The sequence below is a fragment of the Hirundo rustica genome, chromosome 6 (genome assembly GCF_015227805.2).
Source record: "Hirundo rustica isolate bHirRus1 chromosome 6, bHirRus1.pri.v3, whole genome shotgun sequence".
Classification (NCBI taxonomy): Eukaryota; Metazoa; Chordata; class Aves; order Passeriformes; family Hirundinidae; genus Hirundo; species Hirundo rustica.
Window position 1 is genome coordinate 47,138,661 of NC_053455.1, and position 25,142 is coordinate 47,163,802.

The 25,142-nt window shown below is 41.2% G+C and overlaps 1 protein-coding gene across 1 annotated transcript in view; it reads left to right on the forward strand.

Annotated features, from left to right (window-relative positions):
- Positions 1-25,142, forward strand: part of BRSK2 (BR serine/threonine kinase 2) — a 311,906-nt gene that overhangs the window by 131,963 nt on the left and 154,801 nt on the right. Inside the window, exon 3 of the mRNA XM_040066118.2 lies at positions 22,632-22,726. Within this exon, the coding sequence (XP_039922052.1) occupies positions 22,632-22,726 (95 nt within the window). The remainder of the gene's footprint in view (positions 1-22,631; positions 22,727-25,142) is intronic.

Genomic DNA, 25,142 nt, shown 5'->3' on the forward strand with positions numbered 1-25,142 from the left:
TGTTTAGGGTGAGAGATAGAAAAATCCAGTCTCTTCAGAGGAAGTACAGATGTGCAGCTCCCAGTTAAGAACAAGGAAGAAGGATACTTGTGACTCCTGGACTATTTTTCATGCTTTTCACTGTGGAAACTGTTTTCCTAGCTGCTTCTGCTGCCTAGTCACTGGCTTTATTATTTAGGCGCTTTTCTACAGAAAACATTGAGTGTGGTAGACTGGCCAAAAGATGTTGAGTGCTACTGAAGCCTTCTAGCTGGGTTTGCCTGAAGGGAAGATTTCCTGCCAGTGTGATGTCCATGGACTGGACATAGACTTAGTGATGCTCCTATGGTATGATATGCAGATCAAATGGAGCACTCTTAAGTTACTTTAATATCTAGCAGGCTTTCCTCATGCTTGACAAGTAGGAGGACATTGCCAGAAATGTAGGTATTTTTTTCTTTCAGGGTTTTGTTGCCGTTGTTGACAGGTTTTGTTGTTTTATTTTTTAGTGTGAGCTTTTTGTTAAACTCAGCTGAAATTAGAGAATTGATGGAGAATTAGATGGTATCCAGAATAGTGAAATGCTAAAAACGTTAACATTGGTTTTGATGGCAACCTCCACCAGCATATTTTCTTGGAAGTGGAAAATTCAACTTACAGTTGTTGGTTTGGTTTGGTTTTAAAGATGCTCTCTTATAATGCTTCCTTTCAAATACTGTTCATTGAATGGGACTCAATGTTTATTTTGCTTATTTTTTTCAGCAAATATACCTGGATCTGGACAGAGTTTTGCTTTCTGAAACCTAGACAGAGAACTAGCTATTCAGAATGTCCGGTGATTTACTCAGTAGTATATCTTACCTTGTGGGCCTTAGGTTCATCTAGCTTGCACTCAAGGTGTTGTTTGTGCCCAATCCTGATAAAATTCTCAGGAGTCCTGTCCAATTTTGACAGGTTTGAGACAGAGCTACTGGGCTGAAACACTTCACAGCAGGGACCTGATTCCTTCCCTGAAGCCAGATGCTGTTGAAATCAGTTAAGAAGGCTCCTAATTCATAAAGGACTTTGAATATGACAGCTCATACTAAAGAAGTAGCTTAATGAAGGGAAACCCTGCATAAAACTGGTACAGAACTATCAGCTCAGTCATATGCCTTGGGGCCCATTAAGAAACCACTTTATGAACAGCTGCAGATAGTTCCATTAGGACCATGTCATTAAAACTGCGTGGTACCTCAGACTTGAGACAGGTGGCATGGACAGTTCAGGTTTTTGCACTACCTCAGCCAATGAGAAACCAGTCTGTCTACTTTAAAGAGACCTAGGGTTGGAGGGACAGATGACCTGAATGCTCAGGAGCCAGAGAATCTTCCCCAAACCTTTCCCTGAAATGAGGCTCACTGATAATAATACAAGGAGGTCACAAGCCCACTGTTCTTAGTGTTATAATTTTGATATGAAAATCATTGTGAGGAAACAGGAAAACCCATGGCACTGTAGACAGTCTTTGAATAGATTCAGTGCCGCTCTTCTGCAAACTTGGAGTTATTCTTGCTTTACACTGGCGTAATGGATAGCATATCACGACCCTTACTGCCTCATGTTTGGTTGCAGCTCTGGTGAAAATCACACTCTGGTAAACAGCCTTTAGAGCTGTGTTTGCAAGCTGGTTGAGGTGAGATGTGTGTGTGGCGTAGAATCTCCTTCAACAGCACAAAAATTATGATTTTGTTTTTTATTATTTGGTGAAAGTTGGGTTTCCTGTGGTGTGTGACTGTCATAAAGACTAACATGAGCCTGTGTGTAGTAGAGTAAATTTTGTTTGCATAATGTGATGCGTTTTTGATTTGCATAATCTTTTGTGTGTGTGTATGCACTCCATATCCTTCAGAGAAGACTTAGAGCTTGACTCTCTCCAGTAAAGGGATCCCAGTCATTAATTGGTGATGTTTTTCTGCTCTGTAGACTGAAATGTATATCCTTGGAATGTTTTAAATTTCAAAATAAGCTTAAAATTAATCTGCAGACTGAGCAATAAGAGGCAGAGGTCTAAAAGTGGATTTCCCATTCTGTAAGTGAATGAAATATATGCACTTTTTAGGCCCTTGGCTTTCTCAGCTGGTTAAAATCTTTGGCATATTTTCCTTCCACTCAGGAGATGAGTTATCAACTTGTCAGGCAGTGCAATGGTAGTCTGTGTTCTCAATTGCTTGCAAAGGGTGATTGTAGTCCTCCCTTGCTAGTACTGATTTAACCCATAAGTAGTTCCACTAATCTCAGTTAGTCTTCTCCTTATTCACATGTTTTTAACTGAGATCAGATTATTTATTTTTTCACTTGCATCTGTTTTATTTATTGACTTGAACTCACTTGTTTTACTGCTGTTGGTATCTCCAGCATAAATACATAGGTTGCAAAGGCTGATGCATCCTTCACTGCATAGCTATAAATTCTGGTGGGCTGTTTGGCAAGGAAATTGCTGATTTCCTGGTATGATGAAGGACTCCTGATACAGACAATAGGAATAAATGGCAAAGGACAAATGACAAGAACACTTGCTGTCATAATAACTTGCACAACGTGGTTACGGTTTATGTAACTGGGGATCTCAGTTGTGTCTGAAGGACAAAGGAATGTTTCTGTCTCACGGTGGCATGTGCTCAAGAGATGCTGGCCACCACAGACTAACTGCTGTGTTGTGAAATACACGTTTATTTTTAAGAGGCAACTTTGAAAAGAAATCGTTGAAGTAAATAACCCATCAGTTTAAGCAATTAAAAATGGCACATGTAGGATTAGACTGGACTTAGCCGTGTGCAGTCTGCCTCTTACCTGAGTTTGAAAGGAGAGAATTTGCTTAAGTGAAGGTATAAATCTGTGCAAAAAGGGACACATGCTTACTCCATTTGCTGGCCCACTCTAGTATGACAGGGCATGATACATTCTGAGGGATGTGTTATGCAAAGACTGAATTATGAACTTGGGGTGGACACATTACAAGTGTGGAGCCGTCACTGGGGATTGATGGGCACTCCGCATCTGCCGATGTACAAGACTTAGAAATAGCAAGGTCAGCAAATTATCTTTCCTGCACCGTTCTAAGGAGAAAGAAAAGGAGCCTTTATTGAAACACCTTAGAAGTACTTCTGACATTTCACCAACCCAAATACATTAATCCTTAGTATTTCTGTGTGGCAGATTTATATACCCAGTGGAAAAAACAAAATCATAGGAAGATTGAGGCCTGAATTCAAAAAAAATTTGGGGTAATTAGGTCCATGTTGACTGATGCACTTGAATGACTGTTCCCACAGGACAGTTTCTGTGTGTTTAAATTGTAAGTAGAACTACAACACATGACCCTGTCCAGAGATTAAAGTTACTAAGTTTTTTTTTCTCTGTTTTATTAACTGTCTTACATACTGAACTACCCATCCTTCGTGTAAACTGGCATTTGATATCAGTAAGATTCACTGACATTTTCACTGGTGCTGAGGATCACCCAGCTAATCAGGCTGTGAGACAGCAAGGATGCATGGAGAAATTTTCGTTTTCTGCCTGTGTGGTACTCATCACCATTTTGCATGTTCTGAAGGTGCATGCTACCTCCTTCCAGTCCATAAGTGATAATTTACAGAGAACTCAGTGGTGGAAAAATCTCTTTAAATTTTAAGAACCAACCATTTTTTAAATGATTCCCTGAAGCTTAGTAGTTTTACAAACAAACAAATTAACTTCTTATAAACACCTACAGGAAAAACACCCAAGTTCCTTAATTACAAAAGATGTCTCTATGCATTCAAAATCTCTTCTTTGTTTTCCTGTCAGGCCTCATTTCCACCAAGGGAACACCTTTCTAAGGCCAGCAGGACTGCTGCAATACAGGAGATAAATACATATGACAATGGATGTGGAGGGACAGGGCCCTGTCCTGACATTGACACAGATAATTGCATTATTGGGGAGTTAGTGTTCAGGTTGACTGTTTCTTGGGAGAGATGTCATATGGCATTTTTGTGGTGGGAACAATAAATATCCCCTAGCAACGTTTACATTCGCCATTTTAGCCCTTTCAGTTGATGTTTCTAATTCCTTTTGGCACTGTTTTCAGCAGCTCCCAGATAGATGTTTAAGGAAAGCAATTCTACTTAAGTTGCAGTATATGTCACCTGGTCACCTTGGTAGAGATCATTGGCAGGTGGGGTCCTTCAAGTCATTGCTGTTTGTAGCAAGAAAACCAGTTTTATTCACATCTATTTGTAAAGGGTGCCAAAATTTAACCTTCCCTCTAGACTCTCTTTGGAATACTTAGACACTTAAACCATTGGCTGAAATGGGAATCCGGTATTCCTGTATGAGAGGAGGGAAAAAAGTTTTAGCTATGAAACTTGCATTCTTTGCATCTAATATGCACAAAAGCGAAGATATAAATGTTTGATGTTGTGAATAGTAGCATTAGTAAGGCATAGTGTTGTATACCAGTAATTACAGACGTTAATTATAAAGGAGAACTAGATTATGACTTTGGGTGCCCTCATTAGGAGGGGACAGTGTGTAAGTAGTCCTGAGAGGCTTTGTTAATTGGAGAAAACTTGTTTCATGGCCTCTTCCTTGCCTTTTTCATCAGGAGGTAGTAATTTACTACTGCGTATACAAATACGAAATGAAACACTGCTGCTGTAGGTCAGCGTTGCTATTCAGTGAGAGAAGTGAATGCGACTCAGCTTTGTTGGTTTTCTTCAGCCTTTCCCTACCTTTTGCTTTATTCTGCTTCACTTCTGCTTTCCTGGATTTGTTTTGGGAAGTCCATGCGGAGGTGTGGGTGTGCATCCCAGGATGCTTCATCAAAGACTCCCTTGCAGGACCTAATGCTCACAGGGGGCTGCTTCTCAAGGAGGAAGTGTACATCTGGCAGCCATTGACCGCTTTCCATGTTTCCTTGGGAACACAACTGTAGGTACCTACGATTCTGGATAGATACATTAGGTGCAGTTACCTTCAACCAGGAGGCCTTTGCACTTCAGGAAACTTAGATAACTCTTTTGTTTCTTAAAGGAAAGTAACCAGGGGCTCTCAGGAACTCTCTAAGTTGCCTCTGCATGCAGCTAATTATTTTGAGAGTGAAACAGCACCTTTGAAGCATGTCCATGAAATACATAATTAAAGTATCTTGTGTTCGATCATACCCTTGGACAGCTAATTGAAAATCACATTGTGTCTCCATAATGAGTCAAATAATAAATGCAGTTCTGCACCGATGGAATGACTGGTCCCATAGTCTTTTCCCCCCTTTAATTGCTGTGATGCCAACTGGCAGAATTGGACCCCGTGCTGGGCTGTCCTTGATCAGCAAAACCAGCAGTCACAGACCCACTGTTGGGGACTCCTGTGAGTTCAAATGAGTGAGGCTCTGAATAATGGGACTGCTGCTTCCAACAATTAATGTACAGATGTGTAAGTCAGGCAGAATATGTTGGGTTTCCTGCTGTCTAGGCAGTCGGTGGTTAGCAGAGCACCTGCCTGGGCTTAAGAAATGGGCAAAGCATATGTATTTATGTTGAGGAGGGAGATGAATGGTTGTGGGCTGTGTCTGCTTATAGGATCATGCCATTCAAGATGCTCTGTGATGCCCAGTTGGCTCTGATACCGCACAGGGTCCCTGCAGAGCAGCTGCAGTTTCAGGAAGGGAAAGTCTGGGGCTTACCAAAGTCCAGGGAGCATCCTGACATCTTGCAAGCAGTGAACTGTCCTCAGCTGATCTCTTGGGAATCTGGTGGCTCAACAAGTATTAATGGCAAGGAGCACATCCCTCTTAGTCACATCCCTTGTGTGTTTTTAATCTTTCAGTATTTATCCCGCTCTCTGTGGTAGGGGAAGTGCTGTGCTATGTTTTATCACCATGCCGTGAACATATTTCTTAGAAGGTAAGAACACAGGAAGAATTTCTTTGCCCTCCTCTCCACCATATGTTGTACATTTGTGAAAGACAGATAGACCCTGATTGGTAAAATTATTGGTTTTCTTATCTTTCTTCCTGTGGTTTATAGATACAGGGAAAGACAAGATTTAGTGTATTATGCCATACAATTATTTGTGGGATCTAAGGTTGCTAGAGAAGAAAATTAATTTGATAAACATAAATGAGAAGAATTCCAGGCTGAGCCTGCCCTGTGAAATGCACTGATGGCAATCGTCATAGAAAGGAGGACTCTGGGATGTCACTTCTTAGAAGATTCAGAGCTGGACCAGTGCTCAGCTACAGTGGTACTTATGGTCTTATTTTTACAATGATGACTTGCTTGATCTCCTTCTCATCACAGCAAGAACAGCCTTTCAGCTTACAGGGTCATTCATTTGGCAGTAGAATTGCCTGTGAAGAGCTAGTTATTTCAGGTTAGCATTTGCACATATGTATGCTCATGAATATGCTCTTTCTGTGAAATAAATTAAATATTTTTTCTCAGCCTACAGTCACGTAACCAATCATAGCTTTCCTCTGTAGGTCTTGTACTTTCTGACATCTAAAAAAATGTCATGGTGCATTAGTGCTAGGGAGACAAAGACAAGTAAGGAAGTCTGCTGATGCTGCTTTTTACATTTAAAATCATGCAACATATCCAGGGGTTTAAGATGCCTTTTCTCAGGAGGTTCTTATGACCTGAGTTCCCTGCTGTTTATATTTTGCAGTCACAGCCTTTTAATTACATTGCCACAGTTTTGGGAAAGGTTATAGTCACTTCCACTAGCTTCAAACCTTGCACTGCAACATTATATTCTGCTGCTGCTGCTAGTGCCTGACAAAGATCTGGCTTCCAAACAAAGGCAAGAGGAAAGAATGAAGCAGCAGACCCTGCAAGTGATAGAATATTGTCTGCGTGATTAAAGCTCTTTTAGGGTATGGTCTGTAATGAGAAAGAAAAAGCACGATCTCCACTGATCTGCATTTTAAACAAGGTTGAGGATTAGCAGAGGGGCAGCAGATGCACCTATTGAGCTGTAAAGGAGGGGATTCAAAGCTGTATCATGCAGATGGAGATTATTGTACTGTACCTCCCCGCAAGTGCCAGTCGGTGCTCCTGCTGCTCTGCAGAGCGGCACTTCCAGCCCCGCCAGCCCTCCTCGTCCCCGCACACAGCCAGTGAGCGTGCCTCGGCCCCGCTGCCCGGCGGAGCGGAGCCTGCGCCCCGCCAAGGGACACAAACTGAGCCGTGGCAGCCATTCTGCTGCTGCTGCTGCTGGGGACATCGCCATACGGGCACCCGTGTTTGTAACATCCCGCCCTAACAGCCAGCTTAACCCTTTCCATTTGAGCAGCTTGGTCTGTCAGTGCTGCCTATCGTTTTGCTACAGACCCATCCTTTTCCGACAGCAGAGCCGGTAAAACGCTTGCTCAGGGGAGAGAGATTTCCCTTCATGGTTTTTTTCTGTTCCTTCATTGCTTCCAGGAATCAGCATCCTTTCTCCTATCTAAAATACAGTGTTGCGATTTTGTTAATTGCTGTTTTCATTAAATGGATCGTAAATTTGAAAGCACTCTCACCAAATTTATATATTCACGTATAACATAGAAAGCACCCCATTTTTGCTCTCAGTTTTTTGCTGTAAGTCAGGAACCTCATGGCACAAATGGAATTATTATCCTTTTATACTCCTGTATAAAAGCAGGTGCTAGGTATGAGGTTTGTCTGGAATTTTATAAAAATTACCGTCTACTGGCCAATTTTTTATGTTCTAGCATATAGTTCGCATTTGAAAATGCATTCATGGTGGGTTTGTAGCTTTTTTGCAGCCTTCTGCCACCAACTTAAAATGTGACTGTGGCATGTACATGGTTTCCAGCCCTGCCACAGAGTTTCCGTGTGACCTTCAGCAAGTTGTCCAGTTCCTTAATGCCTAAAGTCTTTATCTTCAAACAGAGATATAGCACATAATTAGGTGTATTCTGTGACTGCCTTATCTGTTTAGATCATAACCATGTACCCCAAGGCAGCGGGGGTGGAGCACCTATTACATGTTGTAAGCATTTTGTTTATTACAGTGGAGTCCTAGTCTTGACTCGAGTCTTCCAATGTAAACAGCAATAACAATTCCATGGGGCTCTTGTTCACATATTTCTGTGTTATGTTATGTATTTTCTCCTTAAAAATAATTTTCTTTGTAGTCATGAAGTATGTTCATGATGCTTGAGAAAAAATACTGGAGAAAACTATTTTCTGCTACATCCTATCCTTATTTGTGTCCCTTAAAGCTGGGCTTTTCCAGAAGCAGACAGGTTATTACCTCATGCTTTGTCTCTTATATGTGAGCAGGAGAAAGAGGGCAAATTCCTCTGTATATGCAAACATTACTGTCTTTTTGCTTCTTGGTTAGCATGGATTCTACCTTGTTTGCTTCAGTAGCTCCAGCACTTGGTACAGTTTGCTGGCTCTGTCTTAAGGCTGGAGCCCATCTCAAGTCTGATTAACCTATCACTGATGTAATTCCTTATGTTCCTCCATCTTGAAGAGTTCCCACATTCAACAGCAAATTAGGAAAAGTGAATCTCAAACCACAGCACAAGGCTCTAGATGCCAGTTAAGTGCAGAAGTGGTAAGGACCATGCTGAGGAGGTAGGGCTCTTGTTAAGCTCTGATGTGGGGCTTCTCTCACAGCTGTGAGGAGAATTGTTATCTGACAAACAGATTTGATGAATTTATATTATATAATTTATATTTAAATCAAGGCAATTTAAATCTTGGATTTTTATTATGGTTTGAATCAGCAAGGGCAGAATCTTGATTTCATTTATTGATTCCATCCTTATTTGTTATTTCTACATTTTAGGTATTTTCCTAAAGAAAGGTTTATTTTCAAGTTAGTAGCCATCCAGTTAGGATAATTTGTGAAGTAAATTTAGCGTTTCTTTTCTGTGGTTAGGAAGACATTATTTTCTACTGCCCATTCTCTGAAGTCATAATGCAGTTGATGTGCATTTACTTGCATCCTTTCTTGAATTTTTTTTACTACATTATAGATTGATGACTGGCATTTTCTAGTCACTGTAGATGGACATATAGTCTTTATAGGCCATTTGCATCAACCTCTATTTGGCTTGAAAATTGAATTGAAATTAATTTTATTAAAAAATGAAAAATCATTATTTATTATCCAGATGTGCTGATTCCATTTAAAAATAAACAAAAAGTTTAAAATATTTAAAAAAATTTTGTTTTGACCAGGTATGACAGTGTGTGAGGTGCCCCTAGGCAGACACTGTGCAGAGCTCTTTCTGCTTCCCAGGACACATCCCTGCTCACCTGACAATTTCTGGGCTCTGGAAAACAGACTCTGTTGAGCTGGGATCCTCACTTGGAATTAGAATGAGACCAACCAGACCTTAAAGCCAGGGCTCTGGAGGAGAAAGTCTCATCTTTGGTTATTTGGATTGTTGCTCTTCTGCCGTGGCTCTTCCCTGATGTGTGGGAGGAATTAGAGTGCAGTTTGTACGGATGGGCTTTTTTAGAGGGCACATAAGCTGAAGGAACCAGTAGGAAGGTTGGGGTGGGAAGGTGAAGTCGTTTCACACATCCAGACAATAAAAGCATGAATTTACCACGCAGTGGCTCATCCACAGCATTGCCTGTAGTTAGAGAAGAACCATGTGAAATTGCTCTTAAGTTATAACTTACCCAGTGATGTCTCTGCTTATAGGACTCCTGAGAATGAACTGTGGTATAGCTGAAGAAAAACAACCAGCTCAATGCACATATTTTCTTATGTTTTTCTCACTCTCTTTTTGTTGCACAGCTCCTGGTTTCGCTTTCTTTGGGTTGTCTTGTACTAACTAGAATATGTTAGGGGACAGTTTCTCTTTTAGGATAAAACATGTAAAAAATATGAAGAATTACTTGAAGTAATTCAGATGATATTCTTTAAAACTGCTGCAAAGAAGCAATGTTGTTCCATTAAATATCCTTAAAACACTTTAAAAGTGTTCTTTGCTCACTAATACCGACAGAGAATGAATGGAAGAAAGCCACTGAATGAACCAAATTCAATACATGGGATTTTTGAGACCAAAACCAGTAGGAATGTCTGATGGACCAGGCAGTTGTGGTGCAATCCAGAGCTACTTAGGCTGGAGAATGGAGCAGGCAGGACTGTCACAAAAATGCAGAGTCCTGTACTTGGGAAGGAATACCAAGGGATCAGTACACACAGGGGACCAGCCAGCCAGAAGGCAGATCTGCACAGGAGGACCTCAGGGTCCAGGCAGACAAGAAGTTAACCATAAGCTAGCCAGGCACTGGTGTACCAAAGGTAGGAACCAGTATCCTGGGCTGCAGGATCACCTGAATTGAGGGAAGTGATCCTTTTCCTCTGCTCGAGCTCACAGCTGGAGAACTGCATCCAGTTCTGGGCCTCCACAAGTACAGGAAACATGGACATACTGAATCCAGAATAGAGCCACAAACATGGAGAAACTGAGGCTGCTTCTGGAGGATTAGAGCTCAGACGATTTGGTTTGTGGAAAAAGGTCAAGGGCATCTCATCAATGTGTATAAATACCTGTTGTGAGGGAATAAAGAGGGAGCTGACTTCTTGGTGGTGGCCACTGATAGAACAAGAGACAATGCGCACAAATTAAAACAGAATTTATCTAAACACAATAAACACATGTTTTTAGTGAGGGTGGTCAAACAATGGAACAGGAATCCAGGGAGCTTATGGAGTCTTCATCTGTGGACATACCCAGAATCCAACTGGATGTGGTCTTGGGCAATGTGTCCTAGCTGTCCCTGCTTGAGCAGGGGCTTTGACTTGATCATCTCTAGAGATCCCTCACAGCGTAATTCTGTGATAATGTGTAGCTTACAGCAAATTCTAGATTTATGGTTTTTTCCTCCTCAGCAGTGAATTATGGCCTGCTAGCACAAATCAGAACAGCTTGAGAAGGCCTCATTTGTTTCTTTAACTCTGTTGCTAAATACCTGGACATCTGCTGCCCTGATTTTCTTTATGCTGTTTCCAGTGCGCTGTCACCAAGTGCAAGTCTGGATGTTCCTTGCATTCACTCACATGGTTGCCTCTGTGGTTTCAGAAGGCACCTTCTCTTCCCAGTTTAGCATTAATGTACTGTTCACAGCAACACTCGCACAGAGCTGAAGAGGAAGATTTTCAGAAGAGTACGCTGCAAAGAGCAACAAAGGTTTTCAAAATAACCTTTATTTAGGCTGCTTCATGAAGTTATTAGTGGGATTTACAGTTGATGCTCTGGGATGAGGGATTCTCCATTGTATTTAAAAACTTGTAATCACACAAAAGCCACAGATTTTCCTTAATTCCCTTTAATATGACCTGAGGGGAGCACCTCTTCTCTCTCTCAGAAGGGAAGTTAGCTTCTCTCTGTAAGAAGTAAGCTTTTCTTTCTGTGTTTCTCTGTCTTCTGGAGCTCGCATGCCTGTGAAATAGAAAGGAAGAGTTAAAGTCTTGTATGTGCAAGTAAAAATGATCCCTTGGGAAACTTAGACCAGGTCTTTCTGCAGCTGAGACCTGTGGGGCTGTATCTGCTGCACCCTCTGCTGTTGGAAGAGCTCACAGTATCCCGATGCCTTCATGCACGCCCGTTTCTAATGTGTGTAGCCAGTCTGTTTGTGCAGGAAGCCTCACTAACCTGGCAGGAACTCAGGAAGCAGATCCTGTGCATATGGCAGGGCTGTTCCACCATTTTGTGACATTTCACAGATCACTGCAGCTCACAGTGTTTCCCAAAGTGGTTTTGTTTGTCCATCTCACCAAACCAGGCCAAATGGTTTGTGTACTGAGGTACCAGAATTAGGCTGTTCAGCTCTGAGGCTTTTCTATATTCAGCCTTTGTTAGAGTTCCTGATTCTCTTCTAAAAGTCCTTTTCCATTCTGGCTGAGAGGGTTTTTTTTAATTATCACCCTAATAAAATTTCAACTGCAACCTCTAGCTCTCGCTTTTAAGCATAAAGGGTCATACACAGATTGTGTTGCTGTGGATACTTGTCCTGCCAGGTCTATAGGCTATTTGGCTGCTGATTTTTGTGTTCAAGAAGAAATCCTTCATACCCAACTCTGTGCGACTTGGCCGTGGCCTGGATGTGCAGGTGGCCTGACCCTGCAGTACAAGTAAAGAATATCATAGCAGTTTCTAGCTGCTTAGGAGTTCATCATACAAAGGCAAAGAACTAAAGTGCCTGTAATGTTCATAAGGACAAAAGAGTATTTTCTGTGCTCTGTATAGGCAGTATCCCTTAAGGCCAGAGGCTTTTCAGGAAGTGATACGTGATTTGTCTAATGCCATTATTGCTGGGTAGTACTGTATTATTTTAACATGTTTATCCCCTGTGTATGTCGGGACACTGAACAGGCACAGCAATCTCAATTATTTCTGAGCTGCCTTCTCTTCTGAGCGTGAGTGACTCTGAGTCAACACTGAGCTCCTCTGTGGCCATTGTTTCTAGCCTGTGCTGTGTTGTGTCACCTCCTTGGAGAGGCTGGGAGGGCTGCTGTGCCTGTTCTCGGTCACAGGGAACTGGGAATAATTCCAGGGAAGCCAATGGGGTCACAGTAACGTACAAGTGGGGAAAACTGTGTTCTCATGTGGGAGGGTTGTTTTTGAGGGATGATATTTTAACTTTTGCTCAGGTTTGTAGCGTGTAGGGACAGGCTGCTTATTGGTTGTTTGCTTATTTCTACGTACTTGTCCAGGCTTAAAACTTGTCCTTCTTCTTAAGGTGAATCTTTTGATTGATCCTCCTGAAGTCTTCTGATGCTTCTTGATAAATGTGTGGGGCCAAGGAATAAAATCACTAATAGAATACAAAGCAATGAGAGAAGCAGTATGGGGTGTAAAACGTGGTTGACTTCTAAAAAAGTCATCCACTCTTTTCTTTATTATGGCTCTGGCCTTGAACTAGTGTTTGTGGGGAGCCTAATTTAAGCATTTCATTCTGATACTAAGAAAATACCAGTCTGATTAAAGGCAGAACTCTTTCCTGTGTAGGGAAGTGATGCAGTAAGAGGTGCTGAAGATTAAAGAATACCTGCGCCTGCAGATTTGTTCTACCTGAGTGATAGTTAACACATATAAGGAGTTGTACACTTTGGTAACTGTTGAGAACAACTGGTTCTGGAATAAGGTCTTCTACAGCCAGATCTTTAGCACTTCAGTGTCATTGTCTGCAGCAACACCTATTAGAATGAGCCAGGTTTGTGGAGCTCTAAGCTGCTGCTGAAGAAACTGATGTGCAATTTCCTAAAACGGATGAGCCTTTGCATTGACTTCAGAAGGCTTTAGATCAGACCCATGGACTCATTCCAGAAGAGAAAAAATCACTCTGAGATCTTCCAGCAGCCCAGGCTGGAGCTGTTGCATAGAAATCCTGGAGCAGAAGTATGACACAAAGATGTGTTTTGACAGCATAGGTCTCATCCTTTTATAACCACTGGTTCCTGCCTGAGTTTGAAATTGATGTCGTATTTCAGGACATACTTAGCCTCAGCCACTGTGGTATGAATTCCGTGTGATGAAGCTGGGTATCAGAAGGTGGGTTGTAATGTTCCAGTATATCTAACCACCTTCCATTTGCGAGGAAATTAAATTCACTTTATTTTCTTTCTTTTTATTGTGGAGGCACAGCTGACCATGCTATGTAGGTATTGCATTGTTTCTCATACCTAAAATTAATGAGGTGCTTAGGCCTTTCTATGTTTTGAATATGACACCCTGCTTTCCTCTCTTTGTAGGGAACATAGTGAACCAGCTGTAGTGTACTTTGTACTACAGGAGCAGACAGCTACAGTTCTTCTTGGTGTAGGAGTCAACAAATCCTTTCAGCTCCATGCTGTGACCTTAGCCATTATTATCAAATTAAAGGAAATACTTTTTAAAGTTTGTTCAGTTTGGGGTTTTTTAATATGCCTCATTAATATTATAATACTTTCATTTTTCTTACCTTTCATTCTGTTACTCCTATGCTGTGACTTTCCTGGTTTTAAATCAGAATTCAATTCCCAGATGTCTTTTTTCGCATTGTCCTAAACCAGAGGCTTGGAGTTCATCATATCCAGTATAATTAAGAAAATGTGCTATTTCCGACACTTTTTACAGTGACCATGTGCTTGCAGATCTGGACTGGCCACAGCATCTGTTGTCTCTCACACTGGAGAAAGGAAAGAATAAGGTACCCAGAAGGAAACTGTGCAGCTGGCAGGCGAACTGGGTAAAACTATGGAGAGTGTTACTACAGGAGGCATAAGGAGCTAGAGTCAGTGGGGATAGAGGTGTGGGAAGAAATTGCAGGTGTTATGACACTGGAGGAGAGTGGAAGTAGGATGTCCATAGGTGTGGTGAGTTGGGACTGGAGGAGGATCCAGAGTTTTGTGGTGGATGATGAAATGAAAATCGGGGTGTGGATCTGCATGTGGTCAGCCTCTGTTAGTTCTACTGGATACAGAGCAATTTGTCCTTGGAAAAATACCAGTATCTCTATAACAATGTATACAGTGGCTGTCCAATGCATTTCTCCTCTGCCTGTGTATAGGCCATACCCCACTGCTATCAACAAGCCCTTCTGGGATTCCTGGGAGCTGCCTGTGCTTGTGGCTTGCTGTTTGGCCCCTTGTCCATGGCACGGGTGCAAGTGTGGTTAATCCAGTCACTTCTTGAGCCCTTAACTGAAGGGCAGCATATCGGCACTCGGTGAAAATCCTGTTAGGAATCTGTCAGAGGGTGATTAAGAGATGTCAGAGGGCAGAGTAAGCTGTATCAGCACTGAGCTGGGTAGATGAAGTTTTCTGTGGTGAGCCTAATCTTGTGAATAGCATGACCTCTCTGCTATATCAAGGTTTTCCATGGTAACCCCCCTTTTTAATTAGGTTTTTAATATACATATAGCCTAGCTGAAACAATCTTGGTTGGTACCAGGGTCAAAAGGGTGTGAGGACTTCCTGATGGAGTGTGGAAAGGTGTGGTAAAGAAGGGGAGATATAAGAAATTAGCATAGAAAATGGGATTAACGTCAGCTAAAAGTACATGTGAAGAGCAGTTTATGTGCTGTTTCTCCTCCTCCTTCCTCACCCACTTTCTCTGCTGCTCACTATTCCCTCCTTACTAGTTCATCAGTGCTTCTTAATAGATCACCTAATTACAGCAACATGTTTTCCAAAAAGATACCATAGGCAGGATAGACAGACTTCTGCTGGCTTCCTGCTATACCTGAAGATGGCTGTCTGGTCATCTCCTAACAAAGGATTAATGAAGTCTGAAGGGGAACATGGCTCTCATCATTCCTCAAGAGGAGCTTTACAAGGAGATTGTACAGCTGTTGGAAAGAGGAGAAAAAAGGCTTCTGACTAGGAAAGTTGTGAGTGAAAGCAGAGTTTTCCCAGTACCCATCCAGAGATGTAAAAAGAGTTGTGCTCTTTTTCCTGGTGCATCAGTGGAAAGTTGTGCTGTATTTTAATTTATCTTTTGAACTTAAAAACAATGGAATCACTCTTCTCTTTCTCTGCACGAAATGGGGATGGGGGTGCTGCCCTATGCTTTCAGATGTCCACATTGGAAGCTGTAGTCTGCACTTCTTCCATGGCAGCAAAGCTTAGTCTCCCAGGTGTTTTTATACAGGAACAAAGAATTGATCTGAAATAGGAACTCAGCCCATAGACATCACAAGCTGCTGAGAGATCCCAGAGGACTTCAAGAGTGTGTTAGAGTTTGGCTGATGAAATAGTGGTATTTTGCAAAAGCAGCATACAGTGTGCTGATGAAGGTTTGTGTCCTGGTTCCCTGAGGGGGCGTCTTCAGATACGTGGATGTGTCTGGTGAGATGGGAAAGAGGCACATCGAAAGGGCTCAACACTCACAATCTCTGCTATATTCAAGGGACATAAGGGTTTTCTGAGAAGTATTGATTTATGAAATATTGCAAGAAAGAGACAAAGATAGAAATCAATAGAGGTGATGTTGGTTCTGTGTGTTTTGATCCTGCTGAGCTTGGAGGATGATCCTACCATAATCTCTGAGGCATCCAGTGTAAAACCTGCTCCTGCTGAGCTGCTCTGTATATATTTATCTGTACGTGTTTGTGTCCCTTGTTCCCTAATATCAGGCGTGTGGATCCAGTCACATCTGAGCTGATGCATTGTTCTCACCAATCTCTGAGCTTAGGAGTGTGTCCCTCTGGCTGGCCGAGCCACCAGACATTCGACAGTGCTCGTAGCTCAGGACAGTAAATCTGGGCTGTGGCAATTTAGTGTGCAGGTCTCCTGTGCTCTGGGCTGAGGCATGTGAATCTCAGCACTGATGAACCTCTCCTTCCATGCTTCTGCTGAGCATTTGAACTCTGGCTTTAGTCCTACCCTAATGACAGTTTATGCGGTTTAAAAACAGTTAATGCATGAGCCCTCAGAACAGCCTTTTAGCACTAGAATAGCTCTGCAGAAGAGCCCACAGTCAAAATATTTCATTACCAACCTGGGTAGCTCCATCCTCATCCTTTTAGATTTCTAGATTTCTCCTATACCTCCTTTTTCCATTATGCAGTTATAAATTGATACCATGTAATTTGCATGTCACTTGATATAAGTCTCTGTTTATTTTAAATGCAATAATTAGAGATAACAATTGCTATAGAAAAATAAACAGCTCTTCAATGAGAAGACTAAGTAATTAAAGGCAATTATTGGTTTCTGTAAGTATGATGCTCAGTAACAAACTTCTTTCCAGTGCAGCTAAGAGTAGTATAGATGTGCATCACTGGAGACCAGAAATCTGTGCTCTAAAAGAATTGGGATGTGAAATGGAAGTTAATAAGAAGAAATTATCTAGAGGCTTCTTTTCAGATTGTATTTAGAATGCAGTTTTCCTGGCTGTAATATGTAAAACTTAGATAGTATTTATATCCCTTTCCAACATTCTTTGCATGGATTAATCAGTTAATCCTTCTACAGCCCTTGCAAGGTGAGTGTGTTATTATCCTTATTTTATGGCTATGGAAATCATGTTGCTGTGGGCCAAATTTTAATCCATTTTCCACTGTTGCAGATCTAAAGCAACTTCACTGCAGTCAGCAGAGTTAGACACTGTAACTGAACTGATTTAACCCTAATTGAAACTGCAGTGTTTGTGAAGATAACTGTGGAGAATAAAGAGGAGGAATATTACATTTTAAGATTGTCCTCCATCCTATTTGAGATATATTAATGCTTTTGTTTGCTGTAAGGGTTGATTTTCTGGGCTAGCATCCTTGAGGTTTTGCAGGTCTTGCAAATGTTAGTGCATGTAGTTTCCAGGAATGAGCATACATAAATTCTTTTAAGATTTACAGCAGAAACCTCCAATTTGTGGGGATAAATGAAATTATTTGTATATAAAGAGCATATTTACAAAGTTCACGTGCAGAAAAAATATATACACATCAAGATTTCTGAAAAACAGTGTACTTGAGTTTGTCAGCCTAGAACTTTTGTTCCTCTTCTGATCCTCATAGTTTGTTGCCAGTACTTGAGCCCTGAAGTAAACCACAAATGTTTGTGTTTTGCAGTGCCTAGATTAACATTTGCAGAGTATTCACTGACTTGAATTAATTGGCAATTAGCTAACTCAAGTTAAAAGAGGAGTGATATTTCTCTCTAGCCATTCCTGTAATTGCTCATCCAGCCAAAACAGACACTTCTGGTCAGACCAGGGCTTTCCACTCAGATTTTCTAAGGTTTTTGACAATGCGATCTGAAGTGAAGAGCAAGCAACATGTGTGTGCAGATGATCTTCTGAAATCAGTTCTAGTTTTCCTACTACAGAAATTTATTTTAGGCTGGTTTTATTTTAAAAGAAAACAAGAGACTTCCACTTACAAATGGGAAAAATCATATGTGTGAAATACAGCAAATGTACCTTTACTTCTTTGAGTAGTTGTTTGCCTCATGGTTAAAAGTCAGGAGAACAAGTTACTTGTGTTTAAGATTTCTGAAAGACTGGGAATATCATCGACAATGAATATAACATAAGTGCTGTATTTAAACCACAGTGGTGTTTCATGATTTATTATTCTCTCTTTCTCGCTCAAAATGATAATTTGTTTCAGATCAATGTGTTTGACAGACTTCAGGTTTGGTTAATATTGAAAGATTCTTTCTTGTTCCTAGAATGTTTCTTTCTCTAATGAGGATTTGTAATGTAATCATTAGTAAGATGCTACTATTTACACAAGTGTGTATCAAATAGCACTAGCTCCAAACTCTTAATGATTTTTTCACTCTCTGCTAGACAAAATTGCTACACAAAATGTGATGCAAAAGTAGATGAGTCTCTTCTGAAATCCTGTCCTTGGCTGAAAAGTCCTGAAGGTGATTGCCAGTTACATTACCAGCCACTTGCTGTGGTTGTGGACTCACGGTGAATATATTGTCTAAGCTGGAGGGAAGCTGTTTCTCCATGTCCACAGAACATTCTTCTTGGGTAAAAGAAGAATCTTCTCTCTGTACTGCTTCAGGATCGGCTGTCCACCATTCCAGCTGATGTAAATCTGTCCCTTGCTCATCACATAACCTCCTGTCCTTTTCAAAAGCTATCTGTATGTCTGTAAGCATCCACAGAGTGGGAGTTTGCCAGCAAAAAAAATGCACAGGCATGGTTATTAGCAGGTCACTGCTGCACTGGGCTGTGTCAGGCCTGTACACTTCCCTTTGCTCTTCTCCTTCAGTGGCATCTTCATGTCATCTGGGGTTTCTCATGCTCATTGGTTTCTAAATTGTGGCTTTTAATTATGATGAAAAGACAGTGTTAACTTACATGTCCCCTTGCTTTCCAGTGTGTTCATGTTTTCCTCTTTACTCCCCAGCCTGCAATTATAGGGCTGGTTCTGATGTATTTCAGTGGCTAAGATCAAAAGCAACCCAATGTTTCCAGTTCATTGGATGCAACAACTGATTGAAAGCCCCAGGATGACAGTGTCCAGAGTCCCCAGGAATGACCTACAGATGGAGATCTGAGGTGTGCCTGAAGCAGTGAGCATGTGACAGCTGTGTGGGTGGTTGAGGGAAACTTCAAGCAGTTGATTCCCACAGCATCTTAGATTTTCTGTCAGGACAGACCAGAGTTAACTTTAGCAGTCACAAAGGTTACTTGCCTGCATTTGAAGAGTTAATTACTCATGAAGTGGACAAGTTCAAGCTCTGTTTATTTCCTGGCGCACTTGCGGTAAGCCAAGCCAGTGCAAAATATCCTCACCACAACAGCAGTAGCAGCCGTGTTTGTTTTCCTTTGCAGAAGATACACATACCCGTGCTGGCCTGACTGTGTAGATAAGGTTTACAAATAAGTACCTAACTTATTGACACATTTTTATTGGAGGAGGATTTATATAGTTTTGAAGTGCTCATTAACAGCTGCGTATACATAAGAGGAAAAAATGGAAGATACAGCACCTCTTCCACAACCCTTGTAAACACACCTTGGGCACTAGTTTCCAAGCAGGCATTTCTGCCACTTCCATTATTTCAGTTACAGCTCAGCAGTTTTTTCACATAGTTGCTTCTCTCTAAGGTCTGTTATTATGTAGATAAATAATGCATCTTGAATGGTTTGTGTTCTCTGTGTCAGTGAAAGGGCTCCTTAAGAATCAGAAGCCCACAGGATCTCAAATCTACATTTAAGTTATCTCTCAGTAGTTACACAATTGACTGAAATTATAGGAAAGAAACAGAAGTCCTGAGGACAAACCCTGCCTGCCTCAGTTCAATTAGGCTTTCTTTGTAGTAGCAGGAGAGGAAGGTGTTATCCTATAGATGGGCTTACCAAGAGGGATTTTTTTTTTTTCTTTTCTTTTCTGCTTAGGCTGGCATGCAAATGTCAAAAGGAAGTGGCCAGGGGAGAAGGGAGGAATCAAGGCACAGCGATGTGTTTTATTTTTATCCTAAAATTACATTCAGAGAATTTAGTGCAGTGAAAAGTGCTGTCTTGGGCTGTTCAGAGAGTTGTCTAAAATTTCTATCTCCACAAAACAGACAGCAATGACAGTGCATTTCTTCTCTTGATTTTTAAAATGCAAATCAGAAGAAGAGGAAAGATGCATTAAATCTCACATATGTTTTTCTCATCCTGTCCTTTGATACTATGGCATAAATCAAGAATGACTTCTTGAGGTCAATGAAATTAATTCGATATAAAATCAGTATGATTCAGTACCAGTTTTGCAAAGTGTTTGGTGTCTTTCTAACAATTGGTTAACTTTTCATTGAAGTAAACAGAATAATTTAATTTTAATTTTTGAGTTTCTGTGGTAGGTTAACAGCTACAAGGACACTGTGAAGATATCCAGACATCCAGTCGCAGAAGTTCATGGTTAAACCCTTCTAGAGCTCAATGACAGGGTGCTTCAGGGAGGACAAAAGAAAAACAATTTATAAATCAGCCACATTCAGTTAGACAGATGTCTTGATTTGGGAGCAACAAGATTTGAAATCAGATCCTAAAGTGTGAGATATCAGAGGTCTAACTGGTGAAGAACCAGTTAGAGAGCAGTTGTTTCTCACCCTTGCTGACCTTTGAAAATAATTGGTCTGTGCCACGTTGCAGTACAACACAGTGCCACAGATCCCGGGAGTCTAAATATAAAGGACTAAGCTGGGAGTTCTGCTGAGATTTGAAAGTGTAACTAAGAGCAATGTAAAAAGTGCTGTCATTGTGCTGCAAGAGTGATGTAAGGCTGTGGTTTGTCCTAGAAGCAGGAAGGAAGCAATCGGCACAGATTGAAACAGCGCACGCTTTCAACAGGGTGGTGCCAAGTAGCCTCTATCCAAACACAGAACAAAGCCAAAGGGGAAAAGCATAACTAAGGCTGCAGGTACTCTAAACAGTGAGCATAGAGCCAGAAGTGCTTTGGTTAATATTACAAACTGAATAGAAAAAATGCAGACAGAAGAGTGAGTGTGTTTGGACATCACAGCATCTTGCCCCAGCTCTGCTTCTCGGTTGCTTCAGGCAGAGGACACACTATTGCTATACACAGTTTCAAATGGATTTGTCAATGCACTGCATTCTTAATTTTTGTGACTTGTTTATGTCGTGGCTGAAAGTGAGGATGTCAGCATTTAACCAGATGAGACTGCGAAATTATGTGACTAGAAATATCCAGAACACTTGAGCATGCCAGAAAAGATATGACTGGAAGCAAGTTGGGGGTTTATTTCTCCACATAATAGCCAGTGATTAATAATTCCAAATTTATGATTAACTGTGTAGAAAAAGGATGGACAAGTACCTGCAGAAGATTGCTGAAGTCCCTGATGAAACTCTAGTTCATTTAATTGAGCCCAGTTTGTAGTAAGGCAGTAATCTATTTGTCCCTCAGTAAGACGTGTGAATTCCCGTGTTCAGTGTTTCACTGGACTGAAAATCTGTTATGTTCAAATTCCACACAAAGCAAAGTGCTTGGCTTTGTGGTTTGCATTAGGGGCTGGGGTTGGTTTCTTAACTGCAGCCTAGCCTAGGAGCTAGGAACTAAGTCTTTTTTCTACTGTTTGATGTCATTGTTCATAAATGCTCTGCAAAACACAGCAGGTCTTATTGACACCAGGGAGGTGCCATTTCTTTTTTAGTTCAGTTATAACTGAATTAACCTAAATGGCAATTTGGCATGTAGTGTGTGGAGTGGGATGGTATCCAGACCATCGGGTGTTGTGCTGTATGTGCATGTTAGACAAGAGTAAAACCTGAAGCAAACAAGATCTCACTTGCATAACCTATGAAGTACAGCTACAAATTTTCTTAATGGCAGTAGAGTTGGGAGCTCAAGGGACCATCTTAAACTTCCTTGTGGGAGGTATCTCAGTGTACCTTCATGTAAGTCACCAGACTTAGATGAAAATTTTGCAGAAGATAATAGCTCATGTATGTTACTTACCTCTTTAAGTCTTGGTGTTCCATATTTTGATATAGTTCAGACATCCTAATCCTGACAGGGATATCAACATCCTTTTGGCAATATAATCAGTTAACAGCATAAGGACAAGAATATAGTAAATAATAACTATAATGAGAACTAAAACAAGAACAATAACTAAAACAAGAACTTAGAATTGTAGCAGCATACGCTGATGTTCCTCCACACCACAGTGGCATTCATCACAGTATTAACTTAATCCAGCAGGGTAAATTAAAACAGTGAGGGAAGCCATAATTAAGTGTCTTTTTATTGAGATCATGGAAACTTTGGAAGGAGCTAGAGAAATGTAGAAGCCATGTCTGTGAACATTTAGTTTTGTTGATTTCTAAGCTTTTGTTGATGTCAGGTGTCAGCAAAAACCCTTAGTCCAGTGCAGTTCAATTGCCAGAACTTCTTATTGGTAGAACACACTTTTGAGTAGTGAGAGCTGGGCTACAGTGCTTCAACAAAACCCCAGTTTTAGTGGCAGAAACTGCAGGAGCATCAATGATGTTGGCGGCTTTGCTGCCAAATGGTCACAATGTGGGCTGAGGGCTCTTCTTTACTCACAAGACCTTTTCTGGTTGGAGGAAGTACTAATGGGAATTTGTTTGCATATAAGCTGCCAACAGCCTGGATGGTGTTCTAAAAGGAAAAACCTCAACAACTAACTTCAACCTCTAACCAATTCTTCCTTTCTATTGTGCTTTGTTTCTCCTCCAGGGCTTGTGAAGTTGGGGGTTCACTGTGTCACGTGTCAGAAGGTCGCGATAAAAATTGTCAACAGAGAGAAGCTCAGTGAGTCGGTGCTAATGAAGGTAATTTTCTAATGGAAGATTTAAAAAAAAAAAAAAAGAAGTATTAAGTTCCTGGCTTCGTGTCTTCTGTTCCTTGCAAAATTAATATCTTTAATTATGTATAACAAACTTCCCTGTCAGTACTAGGATTATGCGGAGCATAATAACAATAATTTAGTTATAGGGAGACGGGGGCAGCTGAAATGAAATGGGAGAATGCCTGTGCTTTGTGCACAGCATAAACAGTCAGCTGCAGAGTTGGTGCTTCTCTGCTGGGGCCAGTGTATGTTGGGCGCCTGACTTTTGTGACTACAACAGTGTCGTCGTGGTACACTGCAGGCCGAGGTGTCCAAATGTCAGTATGAAGAGATTTCACAGGGACTGGTGGATGTGTTACTTGAATGCTCCTACTGCTTGCTCTGCCGCATGGGTTCTCTATGATCTGATGTGCCAAGGTCCACAGCTGCATAAAGCTGTTGTAATTCAGTTTACAATCCACAGAGCTGTGCTACTGGAAACCATCAAAGTGTTTGTCCCGGTGGTCTCAATGACTGTTAGTGTTCAGAAGAGCTTAGTTTGTTTTTTACCTAGCCTTGTGATTCTCCTCACATGAATGTCATTGATTGATCTTGGAAACCTAAAAATAAAATAAATGTATGCATAGCAGTTTATTCATGTGATTTGGTGACTAGAGAGGCTAAATTCAGCTTGATGGGAAGGAACACAACTGCACTGCAATCAACAGAATTCCGTCACGCTGTCACCTGCAAATTACGCTAACGGGTTTGCATGCAGTGTTGAGCACTTTACTGAGGTGACTTCCCTATATAAGCACACAGAGCTTCTCTATTTAAGCTCATCTTTACACTCCTGTTTCCTATACGTACTTCTGTGTCAGCTGTTTCCCAGCACAAATATATATACCAACCTTACTCAGAGCAGAAAGAAAATGGAGTGTAAACTAATATGCAGTCGGTGAATGTTACACAAAAAATCTAAGTTTATACTTTTTTCAGGCAAGTATTCTGAAAGTTTATACCCAATTGTAACATGTTCAGATTTTACCTTTCTGGAATTTCATTGATGTATTCCCTCTCCTGAAGTACTGTGGATTCAAAAAGACTTCTAATATAGACCAAAAGTTAGAAAGTGAAATAGCTAAGAAAACTGTGTGTGAATGGTAAAATCTGAATGGGACGCTATGCACTGAATGTATTCTGGAGCAAATAATAGGAATATTTTTTAAAAACTTGAGCATTTTGTTTGGTGAGAGCAACTGTGTGGTATTTATATAAAACACTTTATTTACCTCACTGATTTTCAGAGTAGGAGGCAAATCACTTAGCATAGCAAAGCAATCTCTCTGCTTTAGCTGTGTTTCATTACTTTGGTTGTAGTATGAAATCTGAGTAGTGAAACGGTGTGTTAGGCCCTTGTTTACCCAGCCACATGCTGGAGTGTGCCACATTTTCTATAAGATTGTACAGCATCTTTCTCAGGAGGAGATTACACATTGCATCGTGGTTCTCATTGTCAGACCCTTCTTTGTGAGATTTTCTCTTTCAAGGATTCTGTTCTCTGTGCTCAGGAGGTTGGAATAACAGATGGGATTGAAGTGGTTTGCCCAGTTCTTACAGAAATGCAGTAACCAGATGTCTCTTCAGGAGTGCCCTGTGCCTGGTAGTCACAGACAGGGCCTAAGACTTCTAAGTGAATTTAGAATACTGTTAGCCAGTTTAATCCAGTCTGGCTGGAGGGGAAAAGCGCTTGCAGCTTTTGGCAATCCCAGTGTGACCATTGTGAAGCATCCAGCAGGCACAGGGAGATAGCCAACATTGAGGCCAAGTCTTTGTGGTGTGGTGGCATTCCTACTTTGCAAGTCTTCCCACCAGCCTATCCGTTTCAGCGACTTTCTTTGCCAGTGGGCCATGCAGAGCAGTCCCCAAAGCCAAACGATTCAAGACCCCAGCTACTCTTCCAAGTCAGGCCCAGACTGATGGATTTTGCTTTAATCCCTCCTTGGACAGAAAAGCTGGATCTGACAAATATGCACTCCTGCCACATGAAGCTGTAACTGTGCAGTGCTATGGCCATTTATCCTAGAGCATAAGGAAAAAGTCTGCTTACGGTCCTTTCAGCATCTAGAGTGACAGGCAGAAGCATATACAGCAGGCTGCTTTCATTGTCATCATTATTCTGTTTTGACTTGCTTCTTGTAGCCTTCATTTCTCCAGTGTTTTTGCAGTGTTTTATTCTGTATGTTCAGGGAACTGTCCTTTCTCTCTGCAGCTGCTCCTCATCTGAGCTGTGTAGAATTGAGAAGCATTTGGTAAAGTGCTTTCTAATCATAATGTTGTAGTATCGATATTTCTGGAGAGAAGAATTTGGAATTGAAGCAGCTGGTCTCAATTAGCAGAACTGCTGCTATGGAGATGAT